This window comes from Tiliqua scincoides, chromosome 4 (genome assembly GCF_035046505.1).
Source record: "Tiliqua scincoides isolate rTilSci1 chromosome 4, rTilSci1.hap2, whole genome shotgun sequence".
NCBI lineage: Eukaryota > Metazoa > Chordata > Lepidosauria > Squamata > Scincidae > Tiliqua > Tiliqua scincoides.
In genome coordinates this window covers 191,716,173-191,739,588 of record NC_089824.1, presented here as the reverse complement: position 1 = coordinate 191,739,588, position 23,416 = coordinate 191,716,173, and the positions used below count along the sequence as shown (strand labels likewise).

Below are 23,416 nucleotides of genomic sequence, written 5' to 3'. Positions count from 1 at the left end.
CAGAGCAAGATTACACCTCACCCCCAAAGTAGATGGGGGCTGCTCACACACATACACCCCAACATGCAGATGCCACCCCTATTCCCCCAGGCAAGACAGAGGAATGCAGGCTGGGGCATTTGGACACCCCCCCTCTAAGAGCAGGCTGGGCTCCCTCCTTCCCAAGCAGAGGAAAGCACTGTGCTGCTGTACTTACTCTTCCCTCCCAGTTTGAAGCCTGCCAGGAGCTTGCCCTGAGCTGATGAGATGCAGTGCCATTGCCCAACCGGCCTTCTCTCCCACCTCCTCCTGCCCCACCTACCTCATTCACAGCTGCAGAAAAGCAGCACGTGCAGCAGAGCAGAGCAGCACAGCACAGCTGCCTCTTTGCCCAGATGCCTCAAGGTGCCCCTGAAGGCTAGTCACGCCTCCCTAGGGAGGCAGGACACACAGACTGAATACCGCAGCTGCAGTGCCATATTCCTCTGGGCCCCCATGGCATGCCCTGCTCACTATTTGCTGGGACATTGGATACTACTGTTGCCACCAGTATTGAGGACTTTGCTAGTCTGCTGTAACTCTGCTAGCTGTTGCTCCTCACATGGGCTTTGACTGTATGTAGAAGTGGCTTACAGAGAGTGATTTCTCAAGGTCATGTTATGGCAGAGGTGGGATGTCAGTCTCAGTCTTTCCTACATCCAAAACTTTATTCAGTGAGTCATAGAGGCTCAACATCCAAGCACTTTGTCACAAAGGACGTCTCCTATTAATGTCCCACAAAACTCCATACGCATTGATCAGCATGCACTAATTAATTAATTAATTCTTCTATAGAAGGCACCCAACTGAATTTCACTTGTTGAAAATCCATGCTATAATTTATGGATCTTTGCCATCCTCAGCATCCTACACAATGTAGTTTCTGTTTAGAAATCAGAGCCAGGTGGCAATTAATCTCAGCCATGGAAAATAATTACAGCGCTGTTTCCACTCGACTATGAATTCAAGTTCAGACTACATCACAGCATATTGAAAATGATTAATAAAAATTTTGCTGTTGGAACAAAACCTGCACCAGCTCAAGTAGTGTTCAGGATTGCACCCCTCCCCCAAAAGGCACTCTGAAGAGTTCTTCAGACATGTTCATCTAACATGGAGCTGTGATGCTTAAACTTTAGGTGGTAAAGTGCACTGATGGAGAATGAAGAAGGGGTAAAATCTAGAAGTGATTATTTTTAAGTAGAACAACGGACCCTGTGCAGTGGTTCTCTTTTATGGCTCCATGGAGTGAAATGGCTCGTTGTGAGTCATTCCTTTCTTAAACATGCTTGACTCAAGGCCAGGCAGACATTAAACTGCAGAACATATACAGCAGACCCTCTGTACTCCCCCCCCCCCAGTTTTAATAAAGAAAAAAAAAGCCAGAAGCAAGAAGCTGTGAATCTGAGCAGAGGGAGGAGAGGGGCTGCCCAACCCTTCTGTCACTGACTTCTAGAACACACACAAATTGGCAAACCAGCAAAAGTGACAGCAAATCTCTCCAGGGTCTGAGGTGGTACAGTGCCACCCCCTTCCAGGTAGAGTGTGTCATGCATTTCCCCTCTCCCTCCTCCCAGCACACACATATATCTTGTATATCTCACCTAGCAACAAGCTAGCACTCTCAGCAGGGCTGCTCCTCTGTGTTGCATTCCCTGGGTTTTCAAAAGACTGGAGTGTGGAGTTGAGGGGTGTGTGGAAGAGAAGAGAGTACTAAGGTAGAAGATTCACACTGCTGGGTGAAGGTGAAGCCTGCTGGAGTGGAGGAAGGTGCTAGATGGGTAAAGGGCATACATGGTGCATCACGTGCCTCCTGTCTACCTCCCCAGTACCACAGGTCAGCCCTGAAATCATAGGTGTTAGGGGACCCATACGCACATACCTGCCTGTCACTTAAATAGCCAATGACTGCAGTAGAATTATGATTTGGGTTTTGTTTTTTTTCAGTTGCACTTGTGAGGAACATTGCAATTATGTGCAGCTAAGAATCTCGAGCTTATCTAAAGTATCTCGAGCCTTATGTCTGTGATAAACTTAAACAGCAACACAATACCAACAACTAGAAATCTGATTTTGTCACTTTGATCACTGTGTTGTTGGTCCATAGATTACAATTTCCTTTCCTAGTCTTGAAAAAGACATTGCAAGTTGGCAGAGGCCTGACTAGTTGTGATCAGTGGCGTGTTGGTGGGGAGGAGGGTAAAGCTGCCAAACAGATACAAACTGTGGGGGGAGGGATGTGATGGGCTGTTCAGCAGCTGCTGAACTTTCTCTTGTCCCTCCCTATACCCTTCCCTTCTGCTGTTCTCCCAACTGGCATCCAAGATCAGAAGACAGCCTTGAAAGAGAAGCAGTTGTGGAGGGGCAATTGGGAGGAGGAGGACACAGCTGGAGGGAAGGTCAAACGCCCCCTCGTTCTCAGTCATCCCTTCTCTGCTTTAAATTGTGCTCACAGTTCCTCTTTACACTTTACACAATCCATTCTGCAGCATAAAGGTTGTGTTGTCATCATGTCTAATTATGCATGTCTAGTTGCATTTGAAAAGATTGGCTCTCAACATGGACTTTAATGTAAGATAACTGAATCTACAATTATATAATCAGGTCAAGCCTATTAGGCTGATGTTCACATTAAGTATTTCATTGAGATGCACAAAGTTGTCCCTGTTTATGCAGATCACCTCTGTCTTGGTTCACTATACAGAAAAGCAGGGAGGAAGCTTCATCTCTTTGCATTATTACCTGGGCCCTGGTTACATGACTAATCAAGAATGTTCCATTGTGGGTGACAATAAAGGCCCTTGCAGCTTTCAGCATTGCATCCTGGATAAATAAAGTACTTTTATTTATTCATGTTCATTATTGCTAAGGGAAGCTCCGAGGTCTGTAAAACTGTTGGGAACTAATGGCATTAGAGTAAGTAGCACATCAAATGAAAGTAGCTAATAAAGTTTCCAAGTCCTGTTTATGGTATTCATTCATTCATTTTGCAAAAAAGGGCCAGTTTTCAGAATGTATACATGGTCAAGATCAGGGATGGATGGGCAAGTCCAGTGTAACTTGAATTGGTGGAGCCCTGCTCTACTGGATCCTATGCTCTATGTTGGGTTGAAAAGCCCTACACGAAGCTCCCTCAGTCTGTGATGGCGAAATAGCTAGAGCAGAATGAAGGAGACCCATTGCATGGCCTGCTCCCTTACCCAGGGGAAGGGGACAAATGGATGCATAGGATGTAATGGATGCAGCTGTTGCCATTTTAGCACCTCTGCTCCTCTGGGCGCCTGGCAGCTTAGGATTGGGCTGCCGGGCTCTAACCCCATATATTTGCCTAGGAGTAAATACCATTAAACTCAGTGGGAGTTACGTCTAAGTAAACATGAATATGATTGTGCTATAAGAGAAGAGCTTCCAGTTCAAAGATGAAAGATTTATTTGAATAGATATAGATATTGAATAGATATAAAAGTAGTACACACCAAAAATACCCTTTTATCCAAGAGTAATAAAGAAATATTAAGGATATCAATCTCTGGGTAAATAATAATAACTAAACATCAGTTAACCCTAACAGGTATGTACATTGCCTAATTTATGGTGAGTGCATGTTTTTCATTATGCATTTGTTACATCCAAGAAGATAAGAAATAGGATAAGAAATAGAAATAGGCTAGGAAGGAATCCTTACTCTTTGACCCCAGTCCCTAAGTTAAGACAGTGTGGGAAAGAGAGAAAGGAATAGGATGCTGGAGGGGAAAATGAAGGAGTTTAAAATCTAGGAACTGTATATCTATCAGAGTCCAACAAGGTTGGGAAGAATCTTGAGGGATCCAGAGGTTTTGGCATTTGACACAACATACACAAAGGGTTATTGCAACAAGATAGAATAACTGTTTGCTGCTTTGTAAGGGGTTTTGGGAAGGTGTCTACTAGCAGGGGATAGGTACCTGTCCTGTCCTAATTTTTGAATCCTGCTGACTATGCCAATTTGTCCCGTCCAAATATCTCAACTCCCTTCTAATGCCTGCTTTTTGGCTAATTTACACCCTCTTTATCTCTAGAACAACCGCTGTGGTGTGCAAAGGAATGAACACAGAACTCCTTATCTATAGCAGCTACCCAAATTTATTGCTATGAATACAGACACTCCCTGCAAGTCCTCTTGTCCAGAGGCTTTCCCTCCCCAAAACTCCACTTAACTCAGTGGGTATAGGTCTGAAGCCTCCAATTCAAGTCCAATCCAGTCTCCAAAGCACAGTCCAGTCTTCCCAGTCTTCTGTGTCCTCCAGCAGAGTCCTGGCAGTCTCCTTCTCCTGTAGGTCTGGGTCAGGTAGCCCTCTTGGTCTGGTTCACTCCGGGTCAGGTAGCGTCTCCCTCTGGGTCAGCTTCCGGCTGGGTCAGCGTCCAGCTCGCCTGGCCCCTTTGGTCCTTCTGAAGCTGCCTTTTATCCTTTGTGTCCCATTAAGTGCAAATGCAGCTCAGCTGTGAGCTACCTCCTTAGCTCATTCAAAGCCCCATCAAGGTCAAATGAAGCTCAGGTGTCCAACCAGGTCTCCATTGGCCTTGATTGATTACAGCTGTGGAGCCAGCCCTGCCCTTCCCAGAGCTATCAAACAGCTGTGAAAACATGGGATCACTGTCAACACCACATCATCCACCTGATGATCTTCTGATCTTCCATTACAGCACCTTAATCCATTTACCAGGCAGTTTGAGAGGACTCCAGAGGCTTCTGTACTAGTGTGTGAATATTTCAGTTGGTGCATGAATAGGGTCCAGGTGGCCGATGATATGGCTCTTGCTGGTATACAATGAAAAGAGAACATTTCTATATGAGGAAAATCATAATGCAGTTATAGAAAGGTTGTTGCTTGATCCAAATGAGGATGTGGTGCCGAAGGTGCTACAGCAAGGAGAACCCAAAGGTCAGTATGAAAGGATTTCAAGCAGGTAGTCAGGGGGTGACCTCCCCCAGGGCCCCTACTTACCTCTAGAGGGGAACAGCCCCCAGTCACGGATCCCCCTTTCCTCCTGGGACGGGTGGAGATCCCGTCCCGCCCTCTGCAGCACTGGTCCCGCCTCCCAGGAAGCGGTAGGATCGGGCAAGCCTGCGCCTGGATTGCCCGGCAGATGGGACGCGGGTGACCCTCTGCTTGGGCCAGCGGGCAGGCGGGCCACCACCCCTCCCGAACCAACCGCAGCGGAGGTGCGTCCCCGCAGTGACAACCAGGCTGCGGAGGACAACCCACTGGATTGCCTGGCAAGCTCAGGCTTCCCCGCCTGATGACATCAGTGGGTGACGAAGCTCACCACTGGCCCCAGATACCCAAAGGGGTGGGAAAGGCAGGGGCCTGGCAGGAGGTGCAAGCCACCAGCAGAGGAGGGTCCTTCAGGGGGATTGATCCCCCCGCAGGCACCGGGAAACCCCTTTCCAGAACCTAAGCCTGGGGCCGGACACTGGCCCTTTTAGACCTGCCAGGCCAGGAAGAGGCGGGGTTAGAAGGAGGAGCCCTGGGGCTTCTTAAGGCTGGGCCAGCCCATGATGACAGTCAGTCTGGAGAGAGCAGGCTGAGGGGAGGTAGGAGCTCCAGCCTTACTACCAGTGACCCCAGAAGGCTGCCTCAAACCCAGGGTGCTGTCAACCCCCTCCCCCCAATGGCAGTCTGAGGCCAGTCCAACCAAGACTGCTGGACGCTGTAGAGGGAGAGAGAAGCTGCACTGGCAGCTGGGCCTTCTGGCCCAGGGATCCTTGTGGAACGCCCTAGACCCAGCCCCACCAGGCACCAGGATCTGCGCACAGGTATATAGAAAGATTGTGTTCATTCGGGAGAACCAAAATTCTGTTGTACAAGGCACATTTCTAAATGGGTTGCTCCAAGGTCTAGCAACAGAGGCAGGATTCAGAGATTACGAACAGGAGTTACATGGAAAGTTTATATAGTATGTTTAAATAGGATACACTGTGATATGCATGGGGTGGCAAACTGAGTTCAAGATGGAGTATGAGTCTTGATCAGCGCTTCAAGAAAAGCAGTGTGCATTTGAGGTATGTGGGTTCACAGCAAAATATTCCATGACACAATGCTGGTATCTGTTGGGCAGGCAGGACTGCTTTGAGTGGTGCTTCCTGGCACCAATGTGCAGAGAGGACCCTCAGTATCCACAAAGGGTTATTTCCCAGACCCCCCACAGATACAATTTCCGCTTGTAAAGATATAGGAATTGGGTATAAGGTTGGCAAGTAGGATCATGTAGAAGGATATAAGGAAGATAGAAGAGCAGTAAATTTCTAGGATCGGTGCCTTCTTTCTGTCTTGCTGTTTTGGAAGGAAGGTGGTTGTTGTCAACTGGAGTATTAACTGAGTCATAGCGTTAAGATAAATTTTTCAGGAGAGAGGAAAGTGGTATAAAAGGAAGGGCCTAGGAGCCAGTGTTTATCTGTTCTTCTGTTTGTCCCTTGCGTTTGCTTCCCGCTATTTTGAACTCTGGAATTGGTAGTTTTTTGAGTAATCTGAGGTTTAGCAGTACTTTGGTAGGAAGGAGTTGGTTTTAGAGCTTTGTTGGGGGTTTTTTTCCTGGTTCTGTGCCTATCTTTATACTTAATCACTGAGAAAGTTCTCTCTTATGTAAAGTTATTTGTAGAATAAATATGTTTTTCATCAATTTTGTGTGGAGTGTATTGCCTGGGTTTTTTTTCAGATACATATTCAGTCTATATCCGGTGGCCTTGAATATTCTCGGTCATAAGGGTCCTGAGATGTGGCTACTGATCATCACTGATGTGGAAAGCCCTCAAAGGACCTCCCAGACATGACCGAATCCACCTTCCAGACATGTCCAGGAGGTGTCTCCTGAAGTCCTCTGAAAGGCAAAAGTTTTCAAGCGAAAGCTGAAAGTGATTTTTGGAGTCCTTCTGAGGCGCAGGGAGGCCACATGTGCCATCCCTGTACCTCAGAACACCTCCCAGATGTGAAGGGAAGACTCTTCTGGTCACATCTGGGAGATACTTGAAGCCCTTCCAATGCTGGGTTGGCATCTACATTGTGTCAAATCTGCAGGTGTCTCAAAACTATGAGATCTTGTCTCATGTTATTCCCTCACACGATTATTGGGAGGAAAAAAAGTAGAGGAAATGTGGGATTTAAAAAATTGTAATAGGTAGATAAATAGGTCGGTTTCTCCAGTGTGGCCTCCATCTCTGCACCTGGCTGAGGACCTGTGGGTGGTTGAAGGAGCCTTGAACAGAAAAAGGAAGATTGTAGCAGTTCTAGGAAAGCTTATTCACCATACTCAACTGTTCACCTATCTCCCCCTTGTTGCCCCCCCCCCCCAGGTATATGAGAGTTCCTCCAAGATGGAACAGTTTGTGACCCGCTTCCTGCTGCGGGAGACGATGAACCAACTGCAGTCACTACAAGTATCACTGGAATGTGCTGCAGACACCATTGAAGAACAGGCTGGCCAAGAAAGGTACAAGTGTCTGGGATGCATAAGAGCTACTTTTTTTAACAGCTACCACTGCATCCTACATCCTGGTGGCAGCTGCCAGTGGTCTTCTCGGAGGGGGGTGGTCTTTCATTCCCTTCCCCCAGGGAAGGCCCCAAAGCCCCCCACAATGGAACTTCTCAAGTCTGTGCTGGCTATTTTGTCAGCACTGAATTGAGAAACTCCGAGTTGGGCCTTCTGGCTAAAGTGCTAAGGGAAGCCACGTTACTGAATGTGTGAATGTATTAATACAATTACAATAGTTTATTAAAAAAAGTTTGCATGACTACTCCTAAATAGTATAATAATTGGGGGGAAATCACCATCTTAGATCAAATGAACACATAAGTACAGTGTGCTTAGGGTATGTCTCCTGAACCGGTTTAGTTTTTTCTGCCATGGGGATGAAAGGATTCTGCATGCCCCAACATATATACCTGCACCTGCACACCTGTATTGTCCTGATCTTGTGCTTTTAAGGAATGATGTCAAAAAGAAAGAAGTTTTCATTGGTCCACGTGCAGTAAAAAGATGTGGTCGCAGAGCTCAGAAGAACATCTGCTTCTCTCCTACAGATCCTTATTCAGGGATGCTGACTACAGGTACTGGAAGGGTTTCATGTTGCTATGGTTTGTGCTGGTATTATTGTGAGGCTGCTTGACTGCCGGGAGTAGAAGGCAGTTTCTCGAAATATGGAAACTGGAAATGTCTGAAAAGAAAATACAGTCACGTAAAGTTGTGTGCCGCATTCCTTGACAACTTTCAACAATGGACTGGTTCACACAATCATATACGCTGCATGATTTCTCATCATTTGGATAGATGACGATGACCCATACTTATGTTTGAACTAATAAACATAAGGAGAACCCCACTGGATAAGACCAAAGGCCCATCTAGCCAAGCTTCCTGTATCCACAGTGGCCCACCAGATGCCTCAGGGAGTATACAGAACACCTGCATCCTGGTGACATTCCACTGCACCTGGCATTCTGAGGTGGCCTGCTTCTAAAATCAGGAGGTTGCTTATGCCCATCATGGCTTGTAACCTGTGATGGATTTTTCCTCCAGAAATCTGTCCAATCCTTTTTTAAAGGCATCTAGGCCAGATGCCATCACCGCATCCTGTGGCAAAGAGTTCTACAGACTAATTACATGCTGGGTAAAGAATTATTTTCTTTTTTCTGTTCTAACTCTCCCAATATTCGGTTTTAGTGGCTATCCTTTGGTTCTGGTGTTGTGTGAGAGGGAAAAGAGAATCTCTCTATCCACCCTATCCATCCTTATTTTACATTACTTTATGCTTACCTACATTGAAATGCATCTGCCATTTTGCTGCCCATTCTCTGTCCATTCAGTTTGGAGAGATCCTTCTGGAGCTCTTCACAATCCCTTCTGCTTTTCACCACTCAGAAAAGTTTAGTGTCGTTTGTAAACTTGGCAACCTCACTGCTTAGCCCTGTCTCCAGATTATTTATGAACAGGTTGAAAAGTACTGATCCCAGGATGAAGCACACCATCCTCTCCATTACAAAAATGGACACCTCTCTCCATTACAATAATTGTCAATTGACACCCACTCTCTGTTTCCTGGTCCTCAACTAGTTCCTAATCTATGAGAGGATTAGGAACTTAATCCAACTATGGAGTTTTCTCAGAAGCTTTTGGAGAGGGCCTGTGTCAAATGCTGTCTAAAGACCCAGATATATATATCCATGGTTTGCCCACATCCACATGCTTGTTGACCTTTTCAAATAATTCGAAAAGGTTTGTGAGACATGACTTACCTTTACAAAGCTGTGCTGATTCTCCTTTCGCAATGCTTATTCATCTATGTGTTTGAAGATTTTATCTTCGATGAGGCATTCCACAGTCTTACCTGGAACAGATGTTAGGCTGACCAGCCTATAGTTTCCCAGGTCTCCTCTCCTTCCTTTTTTAAAGATCAGTGTAACCTCCAATCCTCTAGCATTGTTGCTTTTTAAGGGACAAGTTGCATATTTAGTCAAGAGATCAGCAACTTCATTTTTCAGTTCTTTAATAACTCTTGGGTGGATGCCATCTGGGCCAGGTGACTTATTGATCTTTAATTTGTCAATTAGGTTTGAAACATCTTCTCTTTTAATCCCTATTTGATGAGCAGCCCAATCCTAACCTGTGCTGGAACAGACAGGCTGGTTGGCCCATGTTGTATCCAGTGCAGGGTTGGAAATGGCTGCAGCTCAGCCCAAGGCAAGGGGAATCTGCGGGTGCAGATTCGAAGAGACCCATGGTCTACTGGGCTGGGGGGGGGGGGTCAGGATATGGCAGCAGGGTTCTCCACATTCCACCAGGTTTCTGTTATGCCCACTTTATCAGTGTCCTCCCTAGCCACCAAACATTCCAGTTCTCCCATCTTTGCTCGGAGACTTTGGGTATTTGCATAAACTTGTATATGGAGTCCCCCAAGATGGGTTGCTTATTTGCTCCTTGATTCCCTCAACCTTTCATTCTGTTGGACCAGTTGTTAGACCATCCTGCTTCTGCTCTTAATTCTTACTCTATTACTACCTTGTGTGCACAGCAATATAAGTGAACAGCGTTATAATATTTAGTGGTTTGAAAGTATGGACACTAATCTACAATGGCTCATTCACACATGCAATTCATGGTTTGATACTGAGGACATCAAGTGATGAGCATTCATGTGTGAACCAGCTCAGGACCCAATCCTATCCAACTTTCCAGCTCCAGTGCAGCTGCAATGCAGTCCCTAGGCAAGAGAACAAATGTTCCCTTACCTTGCAGAGGCCTCCAAAATTACCCTCCCACCATAGGAGGGAGTGCAAACTCCATTGGCCCAGCTGTACCAGGGCTGGGAAGTTGGATAGGATTGGGCCTTCAGTGTCTTCATTATGAGAAGCACTGTGCTTTTTAGACTTAAGGTTGACTTGTAGCAATTGAGTGTAACTAGATGTTCTAAGGGACACATGGGTGCCTCTGACCTACTTCTTCTTGGTAACATCGGGTCAAAATAAAACACAACATGAACTCCACTTTCGGCTTTCAGCTCACTCCAGTTCATTGGCTGCTCCTTGCAGTGGACAGGGAATGCTAAATATAACAAGGCTGTGTCACACTAGTTTTTCAGGTGCTACCAGGGAGAGAGAGCATCAGCTATGTGTCTGATTAGCCCCTCAGGCATAGCTGTAAAGGCAAACCTGGGGAAAGCTTGAAACAGCATTTTTGATTTATGAACAGATAGTAGGTCCAAGGCTTTCCCATTTTACAGTTTTCATCACAGTAGTGGCACATCCACAAATTAAAATGTGACATCAGAAGTTGCCATGGCTGCTTCCCAGACAGGAATCTGTAGCGCAGAGCACATTATTTATCCAGTACTTGTTATTGTAAGGTAAGTATTATGCGGAGTTAGAGGGAATGGAGCATTGGCTTTCTTTGCGGGATAGAATTAGGAGAATGAATAAAAGTTAAATAGATCTGTCCAACTTGTGCTAAAATGAAAGAGTCAGGGTAGGCCACACTACCTGTCTGTGTGCTGATCTCACCCTCTGATCTACTTCAGTGCATTCTACTTATGCACTGAAGTGCTGCTGCAAGTTCCTTGGTGTGACTTCAGCTCAAACATCTTTCTGTCTACATTGCATGCAGGTGTTTGTGTAGAAAAGGACAGCCAGTGGGCAACTGAGATTAACCGACTACAGCAACTCATCGACGAACTGGAATATAAGGTGGGTAGAATGGAGATTCTTCCTCTTGATACCTTCCCCCAAGCTTCTGGTTAATGATATGAGTATTTAGGCCAGGGCCAAAATACAGTTATGTTTGCATTAACATCATTCCAGCTTTTCAGAACTGGTTCTCTCCTGATGAACCTGAATCCTCTGTGTTTTTACTTCAAGGAATTTTGGAGTACAAAATCCTAAAAGTGGATCCACCCTGGAATCCTGTCTCCCAGCCCCACAAAGACTACCTATCAACTAGAATCCAAATTCTCCTTTACCTGTGGCTAGAAGGTTTATACTTTGAAACTTTTCTTAACATGTTTACGCAAAGCTGTATATGAACTAGTTCTAACATTTGCAGTTCCCAGGTAAGGAACCCTGGGAAATGTAACTGTGTTAAGGTATGAACACCCAGGTATGTTCATATATAAGGGATGAATACCCAGACTCAAAGGAAATGATGGTGAAGATTTATTTTAAGTTTGCTTTTATTTGCGGAAATAACAAGCATCAGCAAAGTCTGAAATGTATATGTAAATAAATATTCCTCTGCTGAGCAAAGAGTCACTTTTCAAGTAGTAGTAGTTTAGCAGGAGGAGAGTAACTGCCCCTCTTTACTCCAGTACAGTGTCTTCTTAAGCAGGTGTTGCGGGTGTTTCTACAGTCATCAAATGATGTGGAGGTGTACATGTGTTAAGCTCGCTCTCGCTCTCACACACACACACACACACACACACACACACACACACAAAATATCTGCGGTTAAAGTACATCTTACATATCGCTGGATACTAGTCAAAAATGTCTGGAGCTACCCTCAAAAGTGTTCAGATTCAGTCTCTTACAAGAGGGCTAGAGTGCAGACCAGGAAAGCCTAATTCTCCTACTCTTATACTTCTTGCTGTAACATCCAGCAGAATTTTCAGAGTTTCTGCTCCAACAAACAACAGTGACCACAGAGGTTTGTTTTATAACCATCACGCATGTCAAAGGATGAGAATGGTCAAGAAGCCGTTAAATGTTCCACTGCCTCACAGTACATTTCTTTCTTTTGCTATAATGCTGCATTTCTATTCATTCAGAGTCCAAGGCTGGAACCTCTGAAAGATGACATTGTTTGCAAAGGAAGAGATTTTGTAAGTTTGTAACGACCCCCCCTTTTTTTTTGCATTTAATGGTGAAACCTAAAAAGTGCAAATGCCTTGCAGACCATCAGCCAATAGACTAGGATAACTGAGCAACTAACCATTACATACTGGTGGCTAGAAGAGACACAGACTGAGTGACCAGATAGCATAGAAGATAGGATTTTTATATCTTTGGTAGTTGTGTAGAGGAGGGATTTTGATAGGTGCAGTTTTTTATTACTAGGACAAAAGAAGGTACATTGGTCAAAGCTGCCGCTTCTACCAACAACAGTCGAGGGTCTGTGGAACAGACATATGGTTCCTAGTTCCTGTGGTCAACCCATATGACAGCAGTTTTCAACCAGTGTACCACAGCATATTGCTGTGCCACAGATGGTCTGTGGGAGTGTGTTGGGGGCCATTTATTAGTAGGGGCTTTGGAGGATGTGAGCCCCAATGGAGCTGGCAGCATAATGTGCCTTGTCAATTGTCAAAATCTGATGATGTGCCTTGACATTTTTAGACAATGTCAATGTACCATGAATTGAAAAAGGTTGAAAATCACTGCCATTTAAAAAAAAAAAAAACCTGTTAATTCAAACTGGTGGTGGCTATCATTTGTTAATATCTGACATCCTGCAGGAACCTGGTGAGAAATGACCAAGTTTGTACAGCTTTCAAAAGTATAAGGAGTGACAAAGAAATTGGCAAGCACCATAGGGCCTTTAAAAGGTCAGTCATAGGATGTGGGGGAAATGGCCAAGTTTTGAATTAAAACGCCTATATATAACCTTAAACAGTCTGGACAAGTTACTTTTCCTGGAAATGTAATACTCTGTTTTGCTCCTGGCTGTTTTCAAAAAATTTCATTCATTATACAGTCAGTTCGTTAGGTTAGGTTCCTGGAAACCACATCACATACTGTATTTGCAGGTAGGGAGTCATTGATCCTATGGGATCAAAGGGGGAAGTGCCTGCAGAAGACCTGATGCTAACTCAACTGTCAGCTAAAGACCCTCAGGATTGCAGTGGAGATCCTCAGTATGTAGTAGAGACCTGCACTGACACCCAGGAGTAATGGAGCCCTTTGAAATGTCTGTGGGAAGCTTCAAAATGCCATGGATAGCTTCTCATGGTGTTTACTTTGGGTATCCCTGAACTACAGTGTCCCACCTCTTCTCCATGCTTCTTCTTTTGTTCCATACCCTCCTTTTTTGGAATCAAAAGGGTGGGGTGAGGAGGAGTGGTGAGGTAGGTGAAGATAGATACATGGAGGTGGACAGCTAGCTCAGATGGCCTCAGGGGTGGGCTGGCTCTGCATGTAGCATGCCTAAATAAGCTCATCTCCTTCCCCTTTCTGCAGCACATCCTGGTGGCACAGAGACAGATCTCAGTGACAGAAAATGGATTAGAGGCTTTCCGCCAAGCTCTAGAATCCTACACAGAAATTACAGCTAAACAGAGCAGCTGCCTACAGTAAGTCTTCTGATGCTTGACTTTTATTGGTTGCTTGGATGAGAAATGTGTTTAAAAATAGCAGTTGTGGCTACTGTTGAATTCTCCATCTTCAAGGTAGAAACCATAAGTCTCTCCCAATGGCCGGAGAGATATTATTTACAGCACACAGAGTATATACAGTGCTGCCTTATACTCTAAACCTGACAAACCTGTGTGAACTAATCTGTCCGCCTAACAGCCCCATAAAGCAGAAGGATATTGTAGCACAAGAGACAGAGCCTGTACTCATTATTCTTTTCCTATACAAAGAGCAAAACAATCAGAAGCATAGAAAGAGATTTTATTATTTATAATTTTGTGCTAATGTACTAGGGAATTCAGATTCCCTCTACCTGGTTCCATAATTAGATTTGCTATTGAAACGCAAACGTAGTAATTAAAAATATGTTAATAACTGCCTGAATTTTAGTTGCAAAATTCTGGAAGTAACAGAATCTCCTCTCCCTGGAAAAGCAGAGAAGGAAGATTTGGCACGCTTTGTTAATAAACAAAGGGCGCGATCCTAACCCACTTTCCAACACTGACATAAGGGCAATGCTGCTCCGAGGTTAGGGAGCAAACATTCCCTTATTTTGAGGAGGCCTTCGTGACTGCCCTCCAACTGCAGGATGCATAGCCATTGGCACAGCTATGCCAGTACTGGAAAGTGGATTAGGATTTGGGGCAAATTTGCATACTACAAAAATCTTTGCAAGTGTATGAAAGTTAACCAGTCGCCATTGTTGGGATAGTGGAGCAAGTAATTTGTTTTCTTGCTCCACTAGGACAAATAGTGGACAAAAATTAGGACAAAGCAACATAAAAATGAAAGAAGCCAACCAGTGAAAGAAGTTAGAGCTGCAGCCAGGGTAGGGCCAGCAACTGCACCACCACATCTAGAGCACTAGGTGCTTTTCCCTACCTAGAATTTTAGGAGAAAATTGATTTTTTTTAAATAGGTGAAAGGACCTCAGTTTTAAAGAACAGGAACAAATTGTTGTTAAAATGGCTTCAAACACCTCCTCCTACCCTTTCCATTGGAAAATGGGGGATAATCTGCACTTGCTAGTCCCACCTTTGCTACTATCATGTTCAGCCCCTGGTAGCACAGCTAGGAATTGAAACAGGGGTCTGAAAATGACAGCAGCCATAGCCTAAGGCCAGAATTAGATGTGTTCAACATGGAATGGCCTCAGAAGAGAGTAGCCCAGTGTCCCCTCCATCCTTTCCTTTTACCGCGACACTCTGGCCTTTGCCAGGCCATAAGCGGGCTTTGTGTTTCCCCACCCATGCTCCAGATGATTTGTTGCAACTAGCAGGGGTGGGAAAACAATATGGGGATGGTTCATGTGATACTTTAAGAGCTGAAGAGCCTTTCAAAATATGCACACTCATGGTGCACACATGACCTGGTTTCCCCCCCTCACTACCAGGTTAGTTGTGTTAACTGCACGGGAAGAGCAGTTCATCAGAATTGCCCCTTTCCACATGCTAACACTGCTAGCATAAGGTTGTTGAGAACCTTGGGGCAAAGCAGTGCATTGGACCTCTCATGTCTCAGCCAAGAGACTGACACAGCAGCTCCTCTTTCTCCCACCATCCCGACCAACCAATGGGAACATCCCCTGAAGGTCTGAGGGAGATGCAGGGACCTCTGGGAAATGATGCCATTTTTCGGTGGGGGTGATGAATGTAGCATGAGTAACCCAGCCAACTTGCATCCTCACTGCAACTGGACCTGTGGAGTTCAAGGGCTGGTCTGGCTGAGTAGACTATCTGGTGGGAATAGACCATGCAACCCTTGGAAGCGAGGGTAGTAACTAGGGTTTATCTTAGGGGATTCGTTTGGCATGATTTTAAGTATCATCCAGACTGACCCTCAAGTCATCACACTGAATGGAAAAGTGGGGAAACTTGATTCCATTTCAGCAGCTGCACTTTGTGAAGCATTGCATCTCAATGCCTCCTAAGGGGAGTGTGAGGCCAACACTGATTCCTATTAAAGAAGAAAGTCACCATGCCCAGTGTTTTTGTCACAGTCAAGGTGATGTGGAAGGTCAGAGCCTGAGATTGCTATCTGGTAGCTTTGGTATCTGCTGTGCAGTTAATAACAAAGCCATACATTCTTTTAAAAACACTGGCAGTTCTTTGACATTCACAGGAAGACTATTATCTTTTCTATGAGAAGAACAACAAAACCCTGTCCATGAGTCACTGCAGATAAGTCATTATGGTACAGGAGCTAGGCTGGCTGCAGATGTTCGAGTCCCATTTATATATACTGCACAAAGCCTGACATGTAATGATAATGTTTTCCCTCATGGCCTGTCCTCTTCTTTTCCTGTAGTGTGTCTGCCCACAAGCTGACAAGTGAAGCCTGTTTTATCCTCTATGAGTTTTGGCAAGACGTGGCTTCTTGGAGAAGGTTGGCCATGCTTTACAATTCATGTATTTGTAGAGTTTGAGGAGAAAAACTCACAGCTGTTGCACTCGACCATTTTATAGCAGGGGTCTCTAAACTTTTTGACTGAAGGGCCACATCAAATATCTGGCACAATGTTGAGGGCTGGAAAAGAATTACATATAAAATTTAAATAAATATGTTAGAGATGGAACTTAGATGAGAGTGAATAAATGAATGGGCTCAAATGTCTAGGACTTCTCCAAGCATGAACACAGCCCAAGAAATAAAGCACACACTTAAATGGACCCCCCTTTCTGCACCCCACAAGCACAGCTCTGGTTGTGTTTGGTCAGCTGGGCCAGAGGCTCTCAGGGGATCAGAGGCTGGCCGTGGGCCGGATAGAGGCTGGCCGTGGGCCGCATCTGGCCCCTGGGCCGGGGTTTGGAGACCCCTGTTTTAGAGGATAAGGTTTCAGCTCAGTGAATGCAGATGCAGGCTTTCAGCCTCCAGTCTTCACCATGCAGCCAGAGATCCCTGGACACAGAGCAGTGTGTCCAGTGGGCAGGCAGACTTAGCAGTTCCATTCCTCATAATGTCAGAAAACTTTGCTGGACTATAGAAAGGATGAATGAAAGATGGCAGAGAAACATCATTCACATTTTGTTAGGTGGGTGAAACAAGTTCCCCATGGGCTGAAAAAACTTTCATGGCATGCCTACTGTTCAAAGTCTCAGCACCAATCCACACAAGACAGGGTTCAACAGGACCTGTCAGTTATTGCTTTAGGGCCCAATCCTAACCAATTTTTTCAACACTGATGCAGCCACAATGCAGCCCCGAGATAAGGGAACAAACATTCCCTTAGCTCAGGGGTGTCCAAAGTTTTTGGCAGGAGGGCCATATCAGCTCTCTGACACTGTCAGGGGGCGGGGGGGGGAATTAATTTACATTTAACATTTGAATAAATTTACATAAGTTTACATAAATGAATATATTAAAGATATATTTTATATATATATAACTGGGTCCCTTTGGGGAGAAGGGTGGGATAAAAATAAAGTTTATTATTATTATTATTATTATTAACTTATGAATGAATGAAGGTCTTGCAATAGCTCAATGCCTATAAAAGGCCTTGCGCAAAGCAAGGCTGGCCTTTCCTTTGCTGCCACTGCTGCATCACAGATGTGAAAGAGCAAGCAGTGGAGGGAGCTCTCATCCCACAGCTCACACGAGATCAAACAGTCGCCCTCACGCTGAGAGAAGTTGCATTGGGCCAGTGCAGGCTTCAACAAATCTCTGGAGGGCCAGAGGCTCATTGGAGACTAGGGGCTCCCTGAGGACTGCATTGAGAGGCCTCAAGGGCCGCAAGTGGCCCCCGGGCCGGGTTATGGGCACCCCTGCCTTAGCTTGAGAAGGCCTCCATGACTGCTTCCTCACCACAGGATGCAGTGCATGCCCTATTGGCATAGCTGCATCAGTGCTAAAAAATTGGATATGATTGGGCCCTTAGAAACACAGAATGCCTGATGCACAAATATATACTGTTCCAACTCTCCCCTTTGCTTTTCAGCTACCTGCAATCAAATTCCAATAAGAAGTTTCAACGAGCCATTACTGACTTATTGGAATCTCCAGAACTCTTGACCACCATGCTTTTCCCAGGTGGGCTATTTTTCAGTACAAAAGAGCATGGACTATTATGTCAGAAACAGGTAGTTCCACATACCTGTTCTAGGCTCAGTTTTGTTGCAAATTTTAGAACTAACTTCTGTATAGCCTAATCCTATTATACGTTTACTCAAAAGTAAATCTTACTACCTGACTCAGGCAACTGGGCCTTGCACTGCTAGAACTAGTGTTCCAGCAGTGTTCTAGCAGCACAAGGTCCTTATACAATGGTGCAAAAGCAGTGGTGTCCCTGGCGTTAGAGCCAAGGGGCTACATGGTGCCAGGTGCTGAGGCATCTTACGGTGTCCCAGATGGCTCAGAAAGCCTTCTGAGCATCCAGAGGGCCCTTTAAACAGTACTGCCAGAAAACCGAAAGTGTTGTTTAAAAGGCTCTCTGGAGGCTCAGAATGCTTTCCTCGTGCTCTGGAATGAAACATGAGGTAAGAGCACCCAGGTAAGCAAGGAATGGCACCAGCTTCTGGAGTAGCACTCTGCAGCACTCCACAGTAGTAGCTCTGGGCATGACTTCACTCAGGGTTACCACTGCATGAAAAGTGAGCCACCACTGTGCACTTCCTGGCTCTGAGCTTCTGGGCCACTGCTGCAAATGGATAGCAGCACATGCAGCAGCAGCTCCAGAGGCCAGCATTAGCACCAGTAAGTTGGCAGCGGAGGCATGTCAGGAGTGGGGAAGGGAGGGCACAGACGGAGTTTTGAAGAGAGATGGGAAGGAAGAATCTCAGCAGCACCGGAATGCACCAGATCTTGCCCCTTCTTTCCCAAGTTGCCCCACTTCCTTCTTTTCCTTGGGCATAAGCCAGCAAAAGCCTAGTGTATGTCCTAAGAGACCCATAAGTAATCAGGCTGTCTACCAGCAGGTAAATAAAAAATATTATCTCCTGTTGGTGGTTCGATGTCTGCTTGCCCCCCCCAACCATTCAGTGTAGCACATGCTCTGTGAGCACAACTGCATTAATGCTAGTGGTTGGGAATAAGATTGGGCCATCAGTGCAACTTATTACCAAGAAAATGCACACAGGATCAGAGCTATAGGTTAATAATTTAAAGAGTAAATAGAAATGTCTGTACAGACAGCCTTAGCTAAGGCTTGCAGGAAAAAAATCCAAATGGACAAGACAATGCATAAGAGAAGTATATGTGTATTGCTTTATTATTATTTCAAGGAGATGAGACTGAAATAGACTGCAATGGTAGGGATCTTTAGCTTGCAAGTAGCATCAAGCTCCAGACATGGTCTGAAGATGCATGATGCAGCAAACTCACTGAAACTAAGCCAGTCTGGGCTGGATAGTGCCTGACTGAGAGACTGCCAAGTAACTCTGTGGATGTTACCTTGAGTTCATGCTTAGAGATAGGTGGGCTATAAATGTATACCTCTATAAAAACATTTTGAGATCAGATTGCTGGCATAACTTGTTAGTACATTGACAGCCCAGTCCTAAGCATGTCTACTCAGAAGTAAGCCCCATTACAGTCAATGGGGCTTGCTCCCAAGAAAGTGTGGATAGGAGTGGGCTGTCAGTGTCACAAACAGTAATAAAGGCAGGAATACTTCTGGAACCTTATTCCAGAAGATACCTTATTCTGCCTTTTTCTTCATGTGATCTTCCTAACTCAGATTCTCCAAATCCTCCATGGTCTCTTTAGGAAAAATGTCAATCCATTTTCACTGTGTCTGTCTGAGCTTTGTGAACTTCTTGCATTTGTTTTCTCAGCTTCCTGGTGGATTATGAACAATAACTAACCTCCCCATGGAGTTCCCTCAAGGCTACCAGCATGCTGATGGATCAAGCATTAGCCTTCAAAGACAGCCTCCCTTCCTGGGTTGCTCTCTCTCATTCCTTCAGTGTTGCTTTTCTCCTATATATTCATGTGAAATGCTTTTATCTTCCTTTCATCAGCTGCCACTGAAATGGGACAGCTGCCATCCATCCTGAACATGACCTGCACCTTCTAACCATTTAAACAGAAACCTTCCATCCAGAACAATCGCATAGCCTTTGCTAGTCGTTTTGGCTGTGAGACCAGACTGTCACTGAAACATTATGGATGGAAATGCAAAATCTGGTGGTCCATCCAGTTTAGAGGGATAGACACATAATTCATAAGAATTGTTGAGGAAGTTTTAGCTCTGAGATGAATGTTCAAAATGACATACATTATCATCCTACAAAACTCTGGAGAGGAATTAATGAGAAAGCAGCTCATTTGAGGTAGTTCTGGCTGATTCTTCCATGACTTGTATCTCAGAGTCATGGCCAGGTGCTTTGGAAACATCCTCCAATGAGGGTAAAATGAGAGAATCCCCATTCACTTACAAAGACCTGTGCTCTTTATACAGAGCTCTGTGTAAGCTGTGCTTCTGCCCAAGTACAAATAAAGCACACCTGCTAGGTGCTGTATCCACACTATTTGATTCATATTAATCTGCAGTCCCTTCCCTAGCCCAGATCCCCCTGATGTATTATGCAATCCTGGAGTACAACTTCCTGTTAATTTATTCAAGCATGTACATCAACAGCGTGTTCTTCACTAACGAGCTTGAAGGAAGCCTGTCCTCCTCCCTGCTGCTAAAGGTAGAATATCAGATAGATAAACTCAGAAAGTCCCCTCATACACACAGGATTGCTTCCCGGGCCAGAGTGGACAAAATGGATACATGTCTATCCACGGTATCACAGTCAACAGACTGAACTGACAGACTGTTTCCCCTCCTGTTCCATTTGGTTTAGGGTGGATGTTGTGTACAGAATCTTTGTGCAGTGCAGTCATATGTAACTTAGAAGTAAATCCTGTTGATTTCAATAAGATTTATTCCCAAGTCAGTTTGCAGGTTGTAAACAGCTGTGGAGCACAAAGTGGAGATTCCTCCCTGTGGAAATGGATCTTCTGGTCCCACAACATGCTATGTCAGGATCTGTGTTGGGACACACTTTGTTTCCATTGATATTCTATCAAATGATGGACTTAATTATCCTTTCCTCCCTCTGAGGAGCTTAGGGCAATACATTATCCTCCCTTACCCTTTTTCATCCTCACAACAACCCTATAAGTAGGTTAAGCTGAGAGAAAGTGATGGACCCAACACCACTCACTGACCTTCACAGCTGAGTGAGGAATTCATTTAGGAAAGTGAAGCAAGGAGACACACAAGTCTCATCAGTCTGGTTAGACACTCTAACCACTACACCACACTGCAGCCCAACTAGTTTCCCAAACCATTACTAACCAGACTTTTCTGTCCTCTGTTGGGCTTTGGGTACAAGATGACATGCTCCTTATAGGCTCTGTGATGCAGAATTCAATTGCGAATTTGCTTGTTTTGAATTCAAAGCATTGTAGAGGTTGGATTTCAGTCTTAAAGCCTGAAGCTTTGAGAACAAGACTCCCAACCACAACTGTGTAGCCCCAAACATTCTGAATTTTTCAATCCAGTTGTGAATTCTAGGCCATGAAGTGAAAGCCCTGAACATTTTAAAACTAGTTCTTTTTCAAAACAATGTTGTAAACATTCAGGCTTGCAGAGGCTGGAAATCAGATTAATTTAGGCTTGATTTCATTTTCGTAGCAGAGAAAGGTATGACTGCTGTGATATAGTAGTCCAAAGATGGTCAACTTCTGTATTGTTAGGGGCCACTCAATTCTTCAGGCAGTGGTCCAAGTGCCTGAGCATATTTTATTGCTACAACTGACTTACTAACAAGTAGTCAGGCTCTGTAATAAAAGTACTATCATCTGGTACTTTCAATTAAGGCACGCGTGCACTTAGTTGCAGCATTGTATTTTTCTTTCAGCTCCCCACCTCCCCCACATGAATGAAATGCTGTAGAGGTAAAAACAACTTGGAGTGGAGGGGTTTTTTTAGAGGTGAAGTTGTAAGGGAAAGGGTTAAAGGCTGATTAACCCTTCCCTCCCCGGCACTTCGCTTCAAAGAGTGTCACGGGTGCTTTGAATGGTGAAGGGGCTGTTAGGGCTCCATTACAGGCAGCTGCTGTGTAGTTTGTCCCTAAGAATGTGTTGTTTGGAATCCTTTGGCATGTGTATACACTAGAAACATGAACTGATTTAGCAGTTAGGCTGTTTCCCAAGGAAAAAAATGGGAGCTGTAGGTTTGAGGGAAGGTGAAAGAGTCTATAACAGAATTCTTGGCATCCTCACCAAACTAAAGTTCCCAGAATCCTTTGGGTATGTGTGGGGGGTGAGCTATGGTCATTATACTGGTATAAGCCCAGAATAGGTTTATAGTGCAGATATGTCCATTATCTCTTGTTCCCCCATTTCTCCAGATTGCTGACTTTTGTTCATATACAGTCTAGAAACACGGATTATGTTATAAATAAAATCTACATTAAAAAATATAGAAAATTGCATGTTTCGTGACAATCAGAACCTGAATTCTCTAAATAGCAATTTGATGCTTTGCAGTCTGCATATTGTCTTGTGTATTGTGAATTCCCCCCCCCCCCCCAAAAAAAAAACACCACAGGGAATTTGTTTTTTGTTTTTTTAAGAACTGGAAAACAAAAAGTCAGCCCAAGGAGAGATTAGTAGCTTTATCAATTTTACAAATGCCTGGTTATTTAGTATTTCTTTTTATGTATATGCAAGACTCTGTCCGTATGCAATAACTAAAACATGGCTATGTCCTGAAGTTTCCTTGTCTCTTAATAAACAATTCCACATTGCTGCACTGGATTGATTAGGTTTTAACTGGTCTCCTCTGATCAATTTTCCTAAGTGCCTTTATGTGAATAATAGAAACTAGGGACAATGCAATGCAACCTCTTAAAAGTAATGCTTAGAGGTATTCTCTTAACAGTTTTAGTGCTTTGCCTTTATACTCAAGGATTCTTTTGGGTGTTTTTTTTAATTGCATCACTTGAAAACGTGGTTAGTTTGAAAATTTTGGGGACTATAATTCAGTTGCTGGTCATGTAAGAAAGAATTTAAGACTTGGTAGAGGTGTGCAATAGGAAACATCTTTTCATTTTTTTTAAATTTGTTTTGATTCTTCCAATTTCCCATTTAAAAATTCATTATTGCTTTAATTTATTTCATTGCCCTATTTTAATTGTTTAATGGGAAAAATTGTACATAATGCAATTACTTGTATAGTAGCACTTTGTGGGCCCAATCCTATCCAACTTTCTAGCGCCAATGCAGCCATGCCAATGGGGTGTGCACTGCATCCTGCAGTGGGGTGGCCATCACTGAGGCCTCCTCAAGGTAAGGGGACATTTGTTCCCTTACCTTGGGGTTGCATTGCTGTTGCATCAGTGCTGGAAAGTTGGATAGGATTGGGCTCTAAATTGTCTCCAAGGTGCAGCAGTCTCTTGGTGGTGGCTATTTTTTAACCCATATAACCACTGATGCAGTGTCATCATCACATGATAGTGTGGGTTTAAAGAAAGGGCCATTAAAAAGGCAGTTGCAACATGTATATTGTTCTTAAGTTAGCTCTAGAATGATCA

The 23,416-nt window shown here is 44.5% G+C and overlaps 1 protein-coding gene across 1 annotated transcript in view; it reads left to right on the top strand.

Annotated features, from left to right (window-relative positions):
* Positions 1-22,578, top strand: part of NECAB3 (N-terminal EF-hand calcium binding protein 3) — a 112,549-nt gene extending 89,971 nt beyond the window's left edge. The window contains exons 6-13 of the mRNA XM_066625134.1: positions 7,349-7,485; positions 7,981-8,102; positions 11,152-11,231; positions 12,308-12,361; positions 13,716-13,828; positions 16,197-16,274; positions 17,827-17,918; positions 19,661-22,578. Coding sequence (XP_066481231.1) covers positions 7,349-7,485; positions 7,981-8,102; positions 11,152-11,231; positions 12,308-12,361; positions 13,716-13,828; positions 16,197-16,274; positions 17,827-17,918; positions 19,661-19,689 — 705 coding nt within the window. The 3' untranslated portion in view covers positions 19,690-22,578. The remainder of the gene's footprint in view (positions 1-7,348; positions 7,486-7,980; positions 8,103-11,151; positions 11,232-12,307; positions 12,362-13,715; positions 13,829-16,196; positions 16,275-17,826; positions 17,919-19,660) is intronic.
* Positions 22,579-23,416: the final 838 nt, after the last annotated feature.